Source organism: Poecilia formosa, unplaced genomic scaffold (genome assembly GCF_000485575.1).
Source record: "Poecilia formosa unplaced genomic scaffold, Poecilia_formosa-5.1.2 Scaffold68, whole genome shotgun sequence".
Taxonomy (NCBI): Eukaryota; Metazoa; Chordata; class Actinopteri; order Cyprinodontiformes; family Poeciliidae; genus Poecilia; species Poecilia formosa.
In genome coordinates, this window is record NW_006800007.1 from 1006946 (window position 1) to 1025370 (window position 18425).

General features: G+C 38.7%; 1 protein-coding gene across 1 annotated transcript in view; it reads left to right on the forward strand.

Annotated features, from left to right (window-relative positions):
- Nucleotides 1-5934: 5934 nt before the first annotated feature.
- sesn4 (sestrin 4) overlaps nt 5935-18425 on the forward strand; it is a 16528-nt gene continuing 4037 nt past the window's right edge. The window contains exons 1-5 of the mRNA XM_007555066.2: nt 5935-6182; nt 15481-15678; nt 15766-15948; nt 16794-17039; nt 18233-18347. Coding sequence (XP_007555128.1) covers nt 6117-6182; nt 15481-15678; nt 15766-15948; nt 16794-17039; nt 18233-18347 — 808 coding nt within the window. The 5' untranslated portion in view covers nt 5935-6116. The remainder of the gene's footprint in view (nt 6183-15480; nt 15679-15765; nt 15949-16793; nt 17040-18232; nt 18348-18425) is intronic.

Sequence of the window (18425 nt, forward strand, 5' to 3'; positions counted from 1 at the left end):
ATTAGAAGATGCGTTTCACAATGGTTCCCAAACCCAGATAGGAAGCACTTGATGAGTTAACTTCTAACGGGTTGGATGTTGAAACACAGCTGACTGAAAAGCTGCACGTACTGTAGTTTGCCCCTTCGACCTACAAACAGTGACAACCACAACAGGAAACATTTTCATCTGCTCTTGCTACGCAGACGTCAGATGCACTAACACTCGACTGAGAATCTCGTCCTTTCAACCAGCGACTTTATGTGAAAGTAAAGTCTTCCTGACAGAACAGGTCTAAAACCTCCTTCAGCTTGTATTTAGTTATTTCCTATGACTAAACTGTCAAGAATGTTGTACAAGAGGAATAAATCAAAAAGACTGACAGGTTTCCCTCACAGGAAAGTCCCTTCTTGTTTTGTTGGCAGCTGAATTTCAGAGGAACAGGACTTGCTGTAATTCTGGGATGTGCAGCTTTCTGCAGTTCCTTTCTTCAAACGAGTCACAGCTCACAGAAATCACCCAGCAGGTTATGAAAAGAGCAGTTCTGAAAAGTCAAACTAAATGTGTTTATTCTCACAGCTTCAAGTGAGGGATAAATACAGGATGCAGACAGTTCGTAGAGGACATACTGCTTCCTTTTCCAACAAATAACAAAACTAGTTTTACACGTTTAACTCTCTGCTTTTCATTATGTCCATCAAATGTCATTTAGATAGTCAGCAGTACATGCCACTTAATTAAAACCCTCACCATAAACAGGTTGGGTCTCACAGCAGTCTTGTTTTTTTCTTGATTTAGTCAGTCTGGCGCAAACTGGTCCTGTCTGACACACAATGTGATTCACATGATGTTTGTTAATCAAATTGTAAGGACACAGACAAGTGCCTCTCTCTCTAATGAGGCCGTGTTCGAGCGATTCGAATGCGCGTGCAGTGCATTATTTGATGCTGTATCTCTGGAGAAAAGCTATTTAACCTTTTTAACATTTAAAATAAATATTTACCAGCTGATATTGAGAATTTGTGAAGTGAGGTCCTGTGAAAAAGGTATAAGTATATAATATCTTAAGTGCAGAAGATAATTCTCTTCTTTTTATGTAAATCCAGATTATTTGTTCCAAGAGTTTGAAGGGGGTTTATAATGTCAAAAACATGAAGGTTGTTTATCTGATTGATTTTTAAAACCTTTAAACTTTTGTCATGTTTGCATATGTGGGGAATGGAGATTGGAGGCTGTGTGCCATTAATTATCTTCCTGTGAGAAATGCATACTGAAAATGAAACGTAAATTGTTTCTGGTCAGACTAACTGATGCAAACGTAAAGAAATGCATCTTAACTTATTCCATTTGGAGTACTTGTTTCACTCAGGAAGATTTTTGGTGCTGCTCCACCTCCAACCTCCACTTAGTGTAATTAATGGGTGTAATTAAGCTGCTTTTATATTCCTGTTGTTTTAAAGAGCCAGGCGTCTGCTTCAGCCTCTGGAACCAAGCATTCTGGATTTCCACTAAATGAAGAAACAAAATGAAAAATCTCCACTACAGTTAGATCATGCAGATGTCTTGCACACCACAAACACTTTATTTTTTTATTTAAAGCTTTAAAAGTATGAATTTTATGTTTTACCTACTCAACGGTAAACATACAATGTTTTAATAAAATTAATAGTCTTATTTTGTGCAATAATAGTATTGCACATTCGCCATATTATAAAAGATGCATAAAACTTCCTAAATGTATTGTATTTTTCTTTTTTATTATATTTCTGTCTGTTCTCTTGCTGTTTAATGAGAGAGTGCAGTTAGGTTTGCTTTTAGGTAAAATCCCTGAATAGTGATGGTGCTTTTTACAATTAAAAGGCGAATACTTTATGTTTTACTCTACATTTAAAACTTTCAGACGAAACTACAAAAGTGAAAATTGCATTCTAAAAATAAAAGAAATAGCCACCTTTCTCTTCCATTAGGGCCTGTTAGTGACAAGTCAGTGGGGCAAAGCCCTGCAAAGCAAGAGGGTGCAACCCGTTTTCTGCCCCAGTTCTTCCCAGACAGCAAGTAGAAGCAAGTAAAGCAGCTGTTGTTTTCCCAGTGGTTTCGTCCCAGTCTCCTCTCGACAGACGCTGTCCTGATATGTCCTTACTGGTCTGCTCCCAGTGGGAGCACACAACGTACTCTTCCTCAGAACCTTAAAATGTGAATCCGTTGTAATAAGATGCTTTCATTTGTACACAACCTTGTGTCATTATAAAAACAGGTATTGTGTTTGGACTTGTTGAAATAATCCTAATAACAGTCATGAACTTTGCCTTGCTTAAGATACAGAGGAGAGAGCAAGGCCTGGTTCCAGAAGGTCCAGATTAGCACATTTATAGATCAGTTACTGAAAGAGGAAGATAGACAAGTCCTTCAGTATTTCATGGCCAAATTTTCATTTATTTTTCGACCGAAATATTAGTAAAAAATGAAAAAATATAGCAATTTAATCATTAAACAATTTGTTTAATCTTCTTTTTGTTTTGTTTTCTGTAAGCATTTCTAGAGTAAAAAAAAAGAAAAATCTGAATTATCAAAAGGAAATTAAAGTCCAGTTTGATTCTTAAACAACCATTTCTTTGTTGCAGCTGCTTGAACCTGATTACCATCAGAGATGACCGTCAGTGGATCTAATTGATCTAAAGGTTGTGACTTGTGTTCTCTGAAAACAATTTAATTTGAACCGGTTAAGCTGTTGGCTTTCTGGAAACCATACAAATGTTTCTTTCATCAAAACAAGCCAGGACTGACCCAAGTGGACACGATTCAACCGGGCAGAGAAAATCCCGACTGGCAGGTCAACAGTGGATATCACAGGAAAAGAAGAGCGCCAAAGGAACCTTGTTTGTTTAGCCTTTTTCTTCAAAACATCACATGATTCTCAGCCTACTTTTTACTGTAAAATACTCTCTATAACTATAGTTAGATTTAGTACATGTCGTCACCATTGTGGGGAGGTTTTGCCCAACGTTTGTTTTGGATGTAGAGGTTTAAGGTGTTGGCTCTGGTTTAAATTCTTCCCCACCTACAAGATGGGGTAAAGTTTAAAGCACGCTACTGTCTAAATATAATTATATGTTGCAGGTGAAAGCTCCTCCTACATGTTTTGGTCAGTGCACTGATCACCGGTCACACCCAACTGTACAATGTTTTCCTACATTTGTCTGAAGAAGGAGTAGTCTGAGCAAACGGTTTAAGATTTTAAATACACATACACATAAATACACATTGGTGAAAGCTGGGAAGGAAAGATTTAAAAGTTTACAACACAAGAACCTTTAAATGCCACATATAATCGTTTTACAACTTTTCTTTCTCACTGAAGACAAATCTAGTGTTAGCAAAGTCTTCAGCTCAAATTTGAGTTCAGAAAAGTAAGATTTATATAATTTGTCCAGTCTGGAGAAAGAGATCAAGGCAAATTTAAGCAGTAGCTTAGAAATCTAACAAACAGGCATCCTACCCAGAGATCTAAAAGTGTGGACATAGTGAGAAATGAAAAATGATGAAAAATAATTCAAAACATTAACAAATGTGTTTTGTTTCAGATTTCTGCTCCAATTCTGACCAGCATTTTTCCCCAGCATTTTTTACAGTGAGAGATGCTTGGGGCATCTCTCACTGTAATGCTTTATGTCTGGGAGCTGTGCGATGTTTGTGCAAGTCTCACTTTTCTCCATTAATTCATCTGAGGATTTAAATGCACCATAGGAAAGTAGCTATCAAAACATTATTCTTTCACACCAGTCAAACTCTATAAGCCAAATTTCCCCTTCTTTAGGCTTCTTAGGCTCAGACACAGAGGAAATAAACAACGCTGATCATGCTGACGATGATTTTTGGTGAAATAAAGATCTTTATCACTTGATAAATATATAAGCTGCATTTGCCTCCATGTTCTGCTTTTTACTCCTTCCTTGAGCGATCCATCCTACCCAAAACATACATTTTATAGTGAAAACAACAGAAAACAGTCTATTTAGCCAGAGACTGTTGTAGAGTGCTGTTACATCACAATCCATTTAAGGTAGAGCCATTCTGTTTTAATTGCTGTGCCTCAAAAACCTCCTATTGTTTTAGTGGGCACTAAAAATGTATATGCATTTTGTAATTTGGAGATTTTGAGGTTCTCGGGCTCTAAAATATTATATTCATCCATAAAGATATGACAAATGGCAACATAAATTTCTAGTTCTTTTGTTTTTACAAACTCTGCCTTCAGTGAGTAAGCGTTTTTTCTGTGGCTTTCAGTTCTTTTATTAATTCTGTGGCCATATTTCTTATGCCTAAAAGTAACTCTCCAGCAAAAACCAACATGTGTTGGTGTCTGAGTCAGAGTAGTGCAGCTGCTTTAATCTAATTAGGAAAACCTAAAATTAGTGCTTTTCTTGGAGCAGATATTAGATTAGGGGCCTAAAGAGAAATAAATATCTTCATTTAGGTGTGTTCAAGCTTTTCTAATATAAAGGTTATATTTAACAACGTAAACATGTCCAGTGACTGAACGGTCAATCCTCATGCACTGTTCTGAGATATAATACTGCAGTTTAAGACATTAACTGTTCCCAGCATAAAAACTGACTGAACTTTGAACACAGCTTTCCTAAAAGAACTGACTTCTGAGAAATAAAAACTGAACCTGGTATCTGTTTGGGTTTATGGGTTTTGTGGTCTTAAGTTCCACTTTCGTGTTTAGCTTAAAAAAAGTTTTCTATACATTTGGAATCATTTTGCTTCTTGTTTCGATTAGCTGCACAAGCCAGAAATAAGATAAATGTCTATTTTTATTCAATGTATGTAAACTTCTGTCTTCAGCTGTATACTTGTGTAACTTTAGCAATATTATTGTTAGCATTTTTATTTAAACTGTCACCATGTGACAGCATATTAGACAATCAACAGGATAATCGTTTATCCGCCGTCATCAGTGGCTAAGCTAATTAGCCTTTGCATTCATGGCAGGATATGTTGGGGTGAGCCAGCTGTAACAAAGAGCTAGCAGGGAGGGGTGAAAGTGATTAACAGTGCTAAAACCCAACTCCTGACTTGGGTCACTAAGTAGTAGTAGTAGTAGTACACTAGCTACTAGTCTTACACTAGTAGCTAGTGTAAGACTAGCTACTTGACTTTTTCCTTAAATAAAAGAGCATCAAATAATTATTCAAAATATACTCGGTGGGCAAGACATTCTTCTACAGTGGCCAAGTGGACGTGTAATACGAGAAGCAGTATATTCGCAAATAGATGTACAACTTAAACAATTTAAAAACAGTTTTTGAGCAATTTGAATCAATATGGAATAGAACTAGGAATTGTGATTCTTTATGGAGTCGTTTTTCTTTTCCTGCACCACTAGCAGTCAGTGGCAAAGCCAAAGAGAAACCAAGGCTACTTTTATACACTTTCTTTTCTCTACACCACTCACATTTATCCTTTTTTTTCCCTATTTGGGTAGATTGCAATGATTCCAACCAGTGAACAGGAAGGATCTGGTCCCAGTGCCACCTTTTGCCCCCTCTAGCTCACCCATGCTAGCAATTAGTTCTGGGAGCACTGGGAGAAGGCAGAGGAGCTCATGTTTTTTTTTATCGTTATATCGCGACATAATGATAATTTTAACAAAACAAACACATTTATTGTAAAAGTTACATATTTCAGCTTTAAACTCCGTAAAAATATTGGAAAGTTTGTCACAAATTGTGGAAAAGTAAAAAAAAATAAATAAATAAAAATAAATAAATAAATAAATAAATAGTTGCAATATTTTTTTCCAAGACAACGAACTGGGTCAGAGATGCAGAGACAGAAGCTCATCCCTCACAGAGCTGGTAAAAAGTTGACAGTCTGGCCGTGTCCCTGCCTCTCCTCTGTTGTTTTGCAGATGTTCATTAGCATGTAGCTAACCCCCTCCGGCTAGCAGCTCCGCCTCCTGCGCGGTGATTGGCCGGGCTGTTACTGGAGCTGTCAGCTCTGCTCCGGGAAGCTTTGCTCTCCTCAGTCCAGGCTGCAGCTTCAGACAAGCTGACCGGGGGCCAGCGGCAGAAGCGCTCCCTTTTGTTAGCAGCTCCAACCGGATCCATGCAGGACGACACCGTTTTTGGAAAATGATCATCTGTACGAGTAAAATGGAGTACCCCCTAATATCGCAGTGCAAGCGGGTCCAGAAGCAGGTAAGGCTGGGATTATACGGGTAAGCCTGGGAAGTCAAAACCGTTCATTCATTTGTCTCTCTGTCAAGAAAACGGCTCCACTCTTTACAGGCGCTTAAAACAAAGCCTCCCTTTTCTTTTAATCGTTAATTACATATTGTCGTTGCTGTCAGTTGAACTGGAAGTTAGTTTGGTTCATTTGTTTTCAGATAGGAAACTTTGAAATAAAGTGTAAGACTAGACGCTGAAGTTAGCCTTCGATTTGGAACTTGAGTAAAGGGCTATTCCGTATCTTTAAAGAGAATCTGATCTTTAATTATCTCCAGATAAAAATCTAACATACGTATCACTGTAAAACCTACGTTAATTACACAACCTTTAAAAACAGTTCATGGCGCTGTTATTGGTCTTTTCAAAGCCCAAAAAGGGCTACTTTGTTTTTTTTTTTTTTTAGCTTTAGCACCTCATTACATTGTGAAAGCCTCAACTTTCAGAAAGGTTCAACCAGGACTGACATTTGTCACTCTGACTACAAGTTACTCAGGGTTTCATACAGTTTTAATTTCTGAATCCCTTATTCTATCACTCAAAACACAAACAAGGCCATTTAAAGCTATTTATAAGCATTTTGCCCATAGTTAAGTCAGAAACCACAATGGTTATGACGAGTCAAACTTAGAAAGGATTATGCTACAAGGATGAACCCGTTTTAAAAACACAGTTGTGATGTTGCGAAATACGTGTTATGAATGTGAGACCATAAGAAATTATGATTTAATGGATTATAAAAACCACAATAAACAGACAAAACACTGATCAGAGACTATTTAGGACACGTTTTAATAATCATGAAATCTTTATTCTATAAGTGAAACAACAAAAAGGGCAATTTGAAAGCTTTTTTTTCTCCAAATTGCAGCATTAGGGCCAAGTTAGATTGGGTCAACCATTAAAACCAAAGTAGTTGGACAGTCAAACCTTTCCTGGATTATTTAACACCTGTTGTATATTCTTTAATATAGAAAACTTTATTCTGTATTGTCAAATTAGGACAAGTATGAAATTTCTAATAGAATAGCCAACCAAGCCTATGATGGACTACAGTAATCAAGTAAGTAAAGAAACTGTTTATGATGCGTTTGTTTTACTTGTGTCTTTTTTGGTATTAGCACCACCCTATATTGGATTATTTGTGAAAACTTCAACAATTTGGAAGCTCAATCTTGAGTTAAAGTATTCTATACTGAACAGAGCTTAAAAAACACCAATTGTAATATGCAAAATTATTCTGTTAGCAACTTTAAAAAGTCAATGATGTGTGGAATCTTTATTATATTTCTTAACATACATGAGGGCTACTTTAATGAAGTTTTATGTGTGTAAACTGCTGTATCTAGACTAGTCAAAGCTGAACACAATTATTCTTTGTGATTTACACAAAGTCTTTGTGTACAGCGTCTTTGCTATTAGGTCTTTTTTTGGGGTGATGAGGTTCAGCTTAAAAATTTTATTCTGTATTAAATTTAGATTCCTTACGATGCAGTCTGTCAATTTAAGTTTATGTACATACCAAAAACGACTTCAAATGTGCATGTTTTGTGTTCTTACAAACAAAATTTAAGTTTCTCATATCACAGACTGTATTTTAAAGGGTCTTTATGCGATGTTTAATAATTCAGTTCAGGTTTGATCAGTTTAAATACCTCAAAATTAAATTATAACTAATTTTTTTTTTTTAAAAAGTACTCGGAGAAAGCAGCGAAATGGCCTTTTACTGTCATTCCAAATCGGAACCCAACTTCAGCGCAGTAACGTTAACTATAGCGGCTGTAGTTTGCTAGCGCTAGCAAACGAAAATAGGCGAACCGAACTTATAACGTTAACATCTATCGCTCAGGAAATGGGTCAGAAACTCACATTAAACACTTCAAGTGACCGGATAATGTTTATTTGGTTTATTTCTGGCTTACTCACCATTCAAGTGGTTTTTCATCACCAGCCGTTAAAATGTCACGTAAAGCTCGAGCCATCTGCGTTGAAACGTTAACTCTTAGAGTTGAGCTAAAAACGGCTGTTTTTATAGAAGAGAAAACAAGTAGAAGATGTTGGGAGGTTAGTTTCGATGTGGCCGGACAAAGACAGAAACGTCTGCTCTACTGTACAGTTTTCTTTTCTTTCTTTTTTTCTTTTTTTTCTTCAGTGTCATTTTAAAATATGAGGCCGAGTATGTTTTGAATTTTATCGCACTGGAGATAAACGAGTAACGGCTGGGGACGTTTATGTGGATGAAGCTGCAGGTGAAGGTGACATCATCTGAGAGTTTGATGAGGAAAAAGGTGTTTCAGTGTGGTGTGAAGTAATGCAGTGCCATTTAATTACTGCTGTTTTTTAATGCATGGACAAAATAATGTGATAATTGTGTTAAACCACGTTAACAGAGAGATTTCTCAGCTTTACGGCAGCCCTTGTGAGCGTCCTTATTGTGCTGTTTTTTTCGCCTGAACTGGACTGCCAATCAAAGTTGTTTTTCTCCTCTTGGTGTTGTTTTCCGCTTTGCAACAGAAAGGGGGCGCTGTGCCGAACGCAGTCCAACAAAGACATGTTTTGCTGCAGATTGTGGAGTACAGAAATGGAATGGAATAAAACAGAGAGCAATGTGAGCTGCAGTTCTGGTTTCAGTTCAAGCATGTGCCACTTTTTCTCCACTTTCCTTTGTCTTCACAGTTCCTCATAGATGATGACACATAATTTCACATTTCATTTTTAAAGAGCTTCTTGTTGGGGGAATAAACAACAATAAATATAGCCTGTTATCAGTGAAATCTCCCTTGCTCTACCTGTCTGCTTTGTTTACAGTCAGATCTGATCACTCACTGATGAATTTGGGCTTATTTAGTTCTTTGTTTCTCCTGGCAGTGCTGCTCCAAACCCCCCTCCTCCTCTTGCTCTGTGCAAACTGCTCTGGGCTGCAGCTGGGTTGTTTTGCATTACTCCTTGAGTTCAGGTTGCAGAGCCAAAATCGGTCCCGAGTGCTTGTTTCCGGCAAGGAGGAAAGAGGGTGTTAATGTTTTCTGATAACGATGGACAATCTCTCCAGGATCAGTCAGAATGCAGATTGAATGTTCCTCTCTTGTATCTGCACCATTCACTCTTAGAAAAAAAGCTTGCATCATTCCTCCACTTCTTTGTGTGTCATCTTGAACCCTTGCTCCACTTCATATTGCTGCTTGCACAGTGCTGCTGTTTTTCTGCCAGCGATCAAAGCCTGTCTTTGTCTGCATTTACCTATCCTCCCCTCAGTGACGTCACCCATGTTTTTCATTTCTCTGCTGCCTCATGCAACCTCTCCAATCAACACACAGTGTCATTAAAAAGGAAAGTATCAGCCCCCTCACAGATTAAGTTTATTTGCCATTTCTAAATGTTTAAAATCACCAAACATAACCAAAATGTATTCAAATACTAGTTTGCAAATTGTCCACTTTGTTAAAAACCAATAATTAGTTGTGCTTATCCACATTTTTGGCCTGATTACTGCCAGACACAGACATTTAATTATATAAAACATGTCTAATTTTATAAAGTGATTATCCACAAATGAAGAGAACATGCCAATCCACGAATTCACAAAAGAATGCATAACAAAATCCTTACCAGTGCAGACTTTACTTAGCTCTGATACTAGCAGTGAAACATGGTGGTGGCAGTGTGATGATCTGGGGTTGCTTTGCTGCTTTAGGGCAGGGATGCCTCGCCTTAAATATGTTAATCACAGGTCTTAAATTTTGTCTTGGCTAGGCCTGTCACAGTAAGCAGTAAATCAATGAATTAATCACATGATAAATTAAAAAAAAAAAAAAAAATCTCAATAATTTCCATTTGCATGACTTTTTTTCTTTGTACCAAAAACTGGACCACCAACAGACCCCGTAAATTTAAACCTTTTTGCTATGCTCAGGTCCCCCAACCAACTCTTATAGTAACATGTTTTGCTAAAGGTCCTAAATTTAATTCAAGGTGGCATTAAAAAGATCTTAAAACGTCTAAAATTTGACTTGCTCACTTACTCTGTAGGGGATTGTGTGAGTAATGGGAGTAGGATTTATGTTCTCTACTAGAAAAGCCGTCCGTCCATGATCTTAAGATCTGCTCAATCACACCTGGGTTAATCAGTAGGAAAATGATCCAAAACAACAATTCCACCTCTGAACAACTGGACAAAACAAAAAACTGTTTAAAAGATGTCCTAGTTAAAGCACAGACTTGAATCAAATGGATATGCTGAGGTATAAACAGGTTGTTTCTACTCACAAAATCCTTCAAAGAAGAACAGGACAAAATTCCTCGTTAGTAATGTTATTGCTTCCAATAGTCACACAGACGGTTATTTGGTTTATTTACCAGCTTGTTTTCTAAATCAAATAAACATTTAATTTGATTTAAATTTTACATATTGACTCAGGTTATCTTTGTCTGATATCAAAACCTAGAATCTAGAAGTTGACCTACTTTTTTCTCAGCTCTGCGCTGATGACCTCTTCAGAGTTTGGAAACTTTTTAAGTCTGTTGTGATCTGAGTATTTAAACACTTTATTATTCTGACTAAATCACAACAGATATTTAGGTTTGGTAGCCAGAGTGTGTTTTGTCATGCACACACAGCTGTCTAGATGATTTCTCCTTGTTGTTTTATGCATCCTCCCACACATGCATAAATGGTTCTCAGTTGGGTTTTTTTCTTCTTATGTGGGTGTGATTTTTTTCATGTAGGTAGGCAGGCAGTAAGGAATGCTTTATCAAAAAGACTAGCTTGTTTTCATCCAGTAAAGATCAAAATTGCCTTTTTAAAACTCCTTTTAAACGCAGTAAAGATGACTTTCATGAAACCTTTTCCCAAATGGATGACTGCATCTTTCATTTTGCTGCTGTCAGCAGACAGATGTTGTTCAAGAGGTAGGATGTGTCATTTCCTGCTTTGTGAATGCTCAACTTTACTGTAGTTCCTGTTTCTGTCTGACTTCTCTGTCAGTCTTTGTCCAGACATGTTAGAAATTACCAAAAACCCTCCAATTTCCTAATCATTTACGTGGGATGCCAGTGATGACAAAGACAATCTTCTCACCCGGTGCAAGACCGACTTTTGACACGTGTTAAATCAGATTTCAAAATCACATCCATGGACTGTGTGGTATTTAGAGGATTTGTTGCTTAAACTGTTTTGTTTTTTCTTTCAACTACTACACTAACACATTTTTGAGTGTGATCTCTTGTCTTAAACTGTTACTTTTAGTTGAAAGCTATTGTACATAAATTTATTGCCAACAGCGGCTACTTCCTTGGGTATTCTGAAGCCAGATATTGATCAGATTAATGTTTGGCTGGCGCTGGCAAATGAGAACTCATTTGTGCAGCATTGGAGAGGCTAACAACTAGCATGTCGATGCTGGTGGCTACCCACTGGGTTTTCCAACTTCCCATTTCATTTTATTATTTATTTTACAGAGAGAGTGTCTAAACGCATTCGTCTATACAAAAGCAAGAGGTGCTTTACACCAGAGTTAGCGTAACAGCGGTGGCATCCGGTCGTTGATGACATGACTTGTGTGATGCGAGAAAAGTGTTTCCATTGCAGGTTTGCAAAATACACTAATTTTGATACAGTTCAAAAACACCTCATCCTGGAGCAAAAACTTTTTTTTTTTTTAATTTATTTCCTTTAACTGAATTTCATTTGTTATTCAAATTTGCACAATTTTATAGTTAATGGAAACACAGCTATTGAGTCGAAATGTGAAAACCATGGATTCTTTTCCTTTCACTGAAGAATTATGCACCATTTTGTGTAAATCTATCACTTAAAATCCCCAAAAGACACTGATGTGACAAAACATGGAAAGATCTCAGAGGTAGGATAGATTTACATGCCACTGTGAATTCTGCCAGAAAATTTCTCAATCAGCCGCTTCATGTGTCATTTACCCTAAAAATGGAAGTGTGATCACTCAACATCGCAATCTGAGCCCATTCTACCATGAGGAGGAATAAAAATAGGCCCGTGCCTCCCGACATGTTAGGTCCTTGAGAAATGAGGCGTGTTTTCTGCAGCACAGGCCTCTGAAATGCTGCTTGGTGCAACACTGCTCCTTTCAGCGATCCGGCCAGCTAGCGCTCCATGGAGCAGTAACCTAGATTCAGCAGCTAGGCATGCTAATCAGTAGCGCTTGTGTTCGAGGAGTAACACCCATGTGAATGCGCTCTTGTAGGCCTTTGATTGGCAGCCACCTGTGCTCTCCACATTCTCCTCCTCCACTATTTCTTGTGGGCGCCGACAGCCTGGAGAAGGTCAGGGTCTGTGCCTCGGCATGTTTCATTTAACTCCAAACCCCTCTTGGTTACTTTGCTTTGTATGGAACTACAAGATTAAGGTGTCGTTCATAAGGATCGAGCTGTTTAGCATGTCCTTTAGGACTATTTGGGTCATAAGGTGGAGCTTACTGCAGGATCAGGCAGGAACCATCATCCCCTGCAAGGAGAAGTGAAATACCACATGGAGCTTTGAGTCAGATAAACATGCTGCTGAATACTAAAGAGCCATACGGGGCTTAGGTGCAAAAACAAGCTCTGCTACTCTCTGTTTGCGCCGGTCATCCTACAAGCAGAGCTGTGAAAAAGTATTTGCCCCGTTTCTCCACACTTGGTATCATATCAAACTATTTTATATCAGGCAAAGATAATATGAGAAAATAAAGTACAGTTTTCAATCTGCTTCATTTATTAAGAGATGAAGCCATCGGAAACCGTGGATGAAAAAGTAATCACCCCATACGTCTGAACCAGAAGTGATCTGTGCCACTGAACCGCCATCTTGGTAGGAAAGTGGAAAGCATAGATTCACCATGGCTCAGAGACCAACAACAAGACTACTCAAAAATTGTAATCAAGTAATAGATGTGATGTACTTATATTGTTTATAAGTTAGATAGGAATGAGGTGAGAGCTAGTTCTAAGCTTGTGGCTTGTTTATTGTTGTCATGCCAACTGTCATGAGAGTTAGATACGGATACCTACCAAGATGGCTGCCAGCTACAAAGTTCTCGGAAGTGTGACGTTGAATGAGAACTATGTAGCCTCTAACTGTCAACACAGAAATGTTTTTTCATAAAACATGAACGTTTTTAACTGTTTTCCCCTCCACCCACACAGAAATGACATTTTAGGAGACCCAAAATGCTTTTTTTATTCCTGCTAACAAGGGCAGGTTGGTTTTGCTAGCTTTTATTTCCTTAATAAATCAAATGTAAGTTTTCTTTTTCTTTCCTCAGGTAGTATTTCTCTGATTTAAGTGTGACGATCAGAGGCAGAACAGACTGTCAGATCCAGATAAGGTTTACAGTTTCTACATTTGAAGTTGAAGTGAAACCATTTGATCCATTCAGAGGAACTGGATCTGTGGCTCCTGAACACCTTTTCCTAGAAGCCATTATATTATGTAGAGAGAAGGAAAACAAGCTTATAAATGTCTACTGGTGCGGGCCGGCCAGCCTCCCGCTCTGCATGGGTCTGTTTCTGTTGGTCCTGAGCCCCTCAGTGCAGTCGCTCCCATGTTTGAGTCTTTGGCCTCCTCCACGTCTTCGATCCTCGCCGAGCTTCCCTCTTTCAGGCCTCCTCCGCTCAGTTTTCATATTAGTTTCTTCATCTTCGCTTCCTCAGTGTAAAGCCCCTTTTCAAACGGCATTTTTTGTGCTTTTTCTTTTTTTTCTCTCTTACTTTCAGCTTTCAAATAAACAAGTTAATCCAGCGTCTCGACTACATTAGATAAACATCAAACAAGCTAAAGAAGCCTCTCTCACTCTTGAACACAATCCGACTTTGCTTCTGTTGAGATGTTGTTTGGGTGCTTGTTGAATTTCTAGGAAAAATAAAGTCAGGAATGCGTTAACTCTCCGTGGCACCGCCGCTCTTCTTCCAAAACGGCCCCTCTTCCTCTGATTTAAGGTGTGGAACATGACTCCGGTCCAAAGCGCAGCCTGAGCCCGCCGTCACATGGTGCTGGACGCTCCAACTTCATCTTGGGCCAAGACGTTCCTGGCTATAAATCTAAGGGCCGTAATGGCTGTGAAGGGAGGGCGGCGCTGTGCTGCTCATGTTTACGTCTGTTTCATTGGATATAGAGTTTATGGATGCCTTTTGATTCTCATAGTAGTGGTGGGCATTTATCGTATCGTTCAGCATTTATCATGAAAACTTTCTTATCATTGCCATGATACAATTTGGATATTGATGGTAAATAAAAAAAAAACTGAGGGAATGATGAGAAATCTTATTTTTGCTTTTTTCTCCACTGTTTGTTCATCAATAAATGTCAGCAAATTTGAAAATATTAAGTACAGTCACTATGTGCAGTTTAGTGATATAAATAACAATTTTTTAAAGGGCCAGTATCATGTAAAATCAACTTTTTAGAGTTTTTACATTATGTTACAATGTTATTTCCTGGAGTGTTGCTTTGATTCTTCCATGCCTGTTTGAGAAATCCCTTAATCTCCATGACAACCATTCAGCCATGCAAAACACCTGGATGGCCTTAGCTCCGCCTTCGAGATGCGGCTCCTCCTCTGAGCTTCCAAGCTTCCCCTACTGAGCTCCTTCAGACTAGCCAGCAGCAATTAGCAGACACCTGGTGGAGCTGCACATCAGCTCAGCTGATGTGATGAAGGCTGTGGGACGCTGGTAAAAACGCCGTTAAATGTTGTGATGACTTCCTGAAGGCGGAGTTTCAGAAAGAGCAGGAGTTTTTAAACAGACAGAGGCCCAATTTCAAGGCATTAAATTAGGAACAAAAATTTCTTTTAAGTAATATCTGATATATATACAGTATTTTTATGATAACTGAATTTAACATAGTTACTTGATTATGCTATAAAATGGCACCATGTGCCTGGAAAACACAAACTACCTTTTAATAAGTACATATTATCTTAAAGAAGCTGGGAATGTTGTGTTTGTGGCATGATGAAGGCTGTGCCATGCATTCACAGCCATACAGTTACCTAAAGAAGTAATAATAAATAGTTTTATTTATCATAATCTATATCATTATTAAAATAATGTCAGTCCATATCGCCAACTCCCGTCTCCTAACTCCAATTCTCTGAATTATTTTGACTTCACAGTGAGAAAATCAGATCCTCCTGATTGGATTTTGTTTCATAGTTACTTCCTCAGCCTCGTTTTTCTGTAACAATGGGTGGAACGTCGTTTGTTCCACCGTTTCCCCGCCACAAACCAACCTGTCGTCTGTTTGTTCTGGTTTCTGCAGGTGATGGTGAACAGCGAGAAGGAGCGCGTGTCCTTGCTGTTTGTGAAGGCGCTGGTCAGCAGGGGGAGCGTGGACGCCGTGTCGCAGCAGATGGCGTCCCACCCCCAGTATCTGGAGAGCTTCCTGCGCACACAGCACTACATCCTGCACATGGACGGCCCCCTGCCGCTGCCGTACCGCCATTACATCGCCATCATGGTGGGTGACCTGGCTGCTGATGCTCGAAGTGCTCGGCTTCAGCTGCTCTGTTCTTTTAAAACTTCTCCTCTGACCGTTCCTCTGCAGGCGGCGGCCCGTTATCACTGCAGCTACCTGGTGTGCCTGCACTCGGCCCAGTTCCTGAGGGCCGGCGGGGACCCGCTGTGGCTGCAGGGTCTGGAAGCGGCTCCACCTCGTCTTCGCCTGCTTGACCACATAAACAAGGTGCTGGCCCACCAGCCCTGGCTCACCGCCTGCTCCCACATCCAGGTACGCAGAGTTTATTCAGCGCCCTTTGGTCTGACAGCTAAGCTACGCTAAGCTAGGTTGAACTTAAATCCATCGTCTGGAACGGAAACACTGAGACAAAAGAGGCTCATGGTAGCTCTGGAGGAGCTGCAGAGATAAATAACTTTTTTTTCTCCAGGAAGAAGAAATAAACTGTTGAATAAAAGTCCATTTTAAAGCTGCAGTGTGTAACTTTTACAACAATATAGTTTTTACATGTTTGTTAAAACTTTTTAACATGTTGTGACAGTTTAACATGAGACAGACGATCTGTGAAAAGATCAAACTCCTCCACCTCGTCTCTGAGCTACGACTTGCTCCTGGTCAAAAACAGCCTAGCCAGGAGGAGGATCTTGGCGCTGTCAGTCATGTTTGTGTATGCGCTGCTGGATGTGTCAATGGTGAAAAAACATCTTACTGTCCCAGGAAAACCGTTTATCTGCCGTTATCAGTGGACATGCTAACTATCCTTAATTATTTCAATAACTAATTTATTAGTTTTTACTCCAATAATGCACAATGCATAATACAGTCCCATTCAATAAACTCAAATACTATTGAAAGTCCATCACATTATATAAATTAATTGCCTTTATTTCTCCTAGTTATGATAATTTCCTGCTAAGAAATAATAAAAACACAACATTTAAAATCAGAATATTTCATCAGATCATGTTTGCTTAATAGAAAGTATGTTTAGTAGCTCCTTAAAGGTTGTTACTTTCATATGGTATCTTTTAATCTCCGTAGTAATGTCTTAAACATGCCAGTCAGATTAATCGGAGCGGTGCGCTAAGCGTCTTGTTTTTCCTCTGTGTTGTCTCCAGTCGCTGCTGAAGGCCGGTGAGCAGTGCTGGTCACTGGCTGAGCTGGTGCAGGCCGTGGTCATCCTGGCCCACTGCCACTCGCTCTGCAGCTTCGTCTTCGGATGCGACACGGACTCGGACCTCGCCCACCTCGCCAAATCTCCCAACGGCACCCCGCCGACCTTCTGCCCCTTCGATGCTGCCAACGGCAACGCCAACGTGCCTCAGTCGCTCAGGCAACCCTCCGAACATATCACACGGCGACGGGTAAGCATACCAGCCTGGAGACGCAAAATGTTAATTAATAAACAATTATTTTAGTAATCGAGTAATCTATTAGTTATTCTGATGATTAGTTGAGTAATCGAATAAGAAATCTGATCAAATAAAATATTGGTAAATAATGCCACAACAGCAGCATCGGCCCAAATTTTTATATCTGTTCATTCCTAACAATTAACTTTCTGCAGCTTAGAAAATTTACCTGTAACAATTAATCACTTAATAAATTAAAACAAGCTCAATTATTTCCATTTCCATGATTTATAGTTTTCTCTCTTTTTCTACCAAAAACTGGATGACAAAAGTCTTCAGTCTGGTGCTTCGGTCTCAAATAAAACGTTTTTTAAACAGAGTTTATTTACAGAGATGTCATAATTAATTTTATTTGTTATTTGGTTTATTTATTTTGGATATTTAAAATGTCTTCCAGTTCCAGTGTTAAATGTTCATTAGAAGTTTAAGTTTATTAATCTTTGAGAATGTGTTCCTTCATTATTATGCTGTTATCGTTATATTATTTGAAAATTGTGTCAAAACAACAATATTATCGTTTATTGCAATAACTTCTGGGGTAACTTATTGCCTAGTCACAATAATGGCGCATTTTTTACGTCAACTTTGACAAAAGTTACACAAAAATCTGAAATTACGTTCAATTTCATAAGAAGAAATAATAAAGCAGCAGTCTGACACTGTTTACATAAAAATCGTTTACTCCAGTTTTTAGTTTATGTTGTCATCTTTAATAATGAACTTTCAATTTGTAAAGCCATTTGTAGCATTTAGGTCCAAACTGTTGCAAATAAACATGAAGCAGCTCATTTAAACCCCAGAGCATCATGCTCAGCTGCAATCGTATCAAAGGAAAGACGAATCTGAACTTTTATTGTTTTCTAACTGGATTAAACTGCTTGTAAATGAAAACATAAGACGTGAAAGCCAGCGTAACTGATTCATTTTTATCCTTTAACTATTTAATAATCCTGGTCTAAGACTTTTTGTTCCTTAGCTAATAATTTTTATTTTTATTTTTTTTTATTTTTATTTTTTTTTACATACGGTCTCATTTGTGACATTACACACAAAATTAGATCATTTCTTATGACAGGAGAAGCCTTGTTGTGTCTTTTAAATATGGAATAAGTATTTTCAGCCTGGGCTCGTTTTCGTGCCAACAGTCCTTGGACTCGAGCTGCGACATGGTTTGCCTGAAGGAGAGGATCCAGAAGTCCCAGGAGGAGCAGGAGAAGAGAGAGGAGCGTCTCCTGCAGGCGCAGACTCTCCAGCAAACAGGTAGCAGAAATAAACAAACAACCAGTCAGAGCGGCTGTTTACGCTCTGACAGCGCTCAGGGTGTGAAATCTGAGCGAA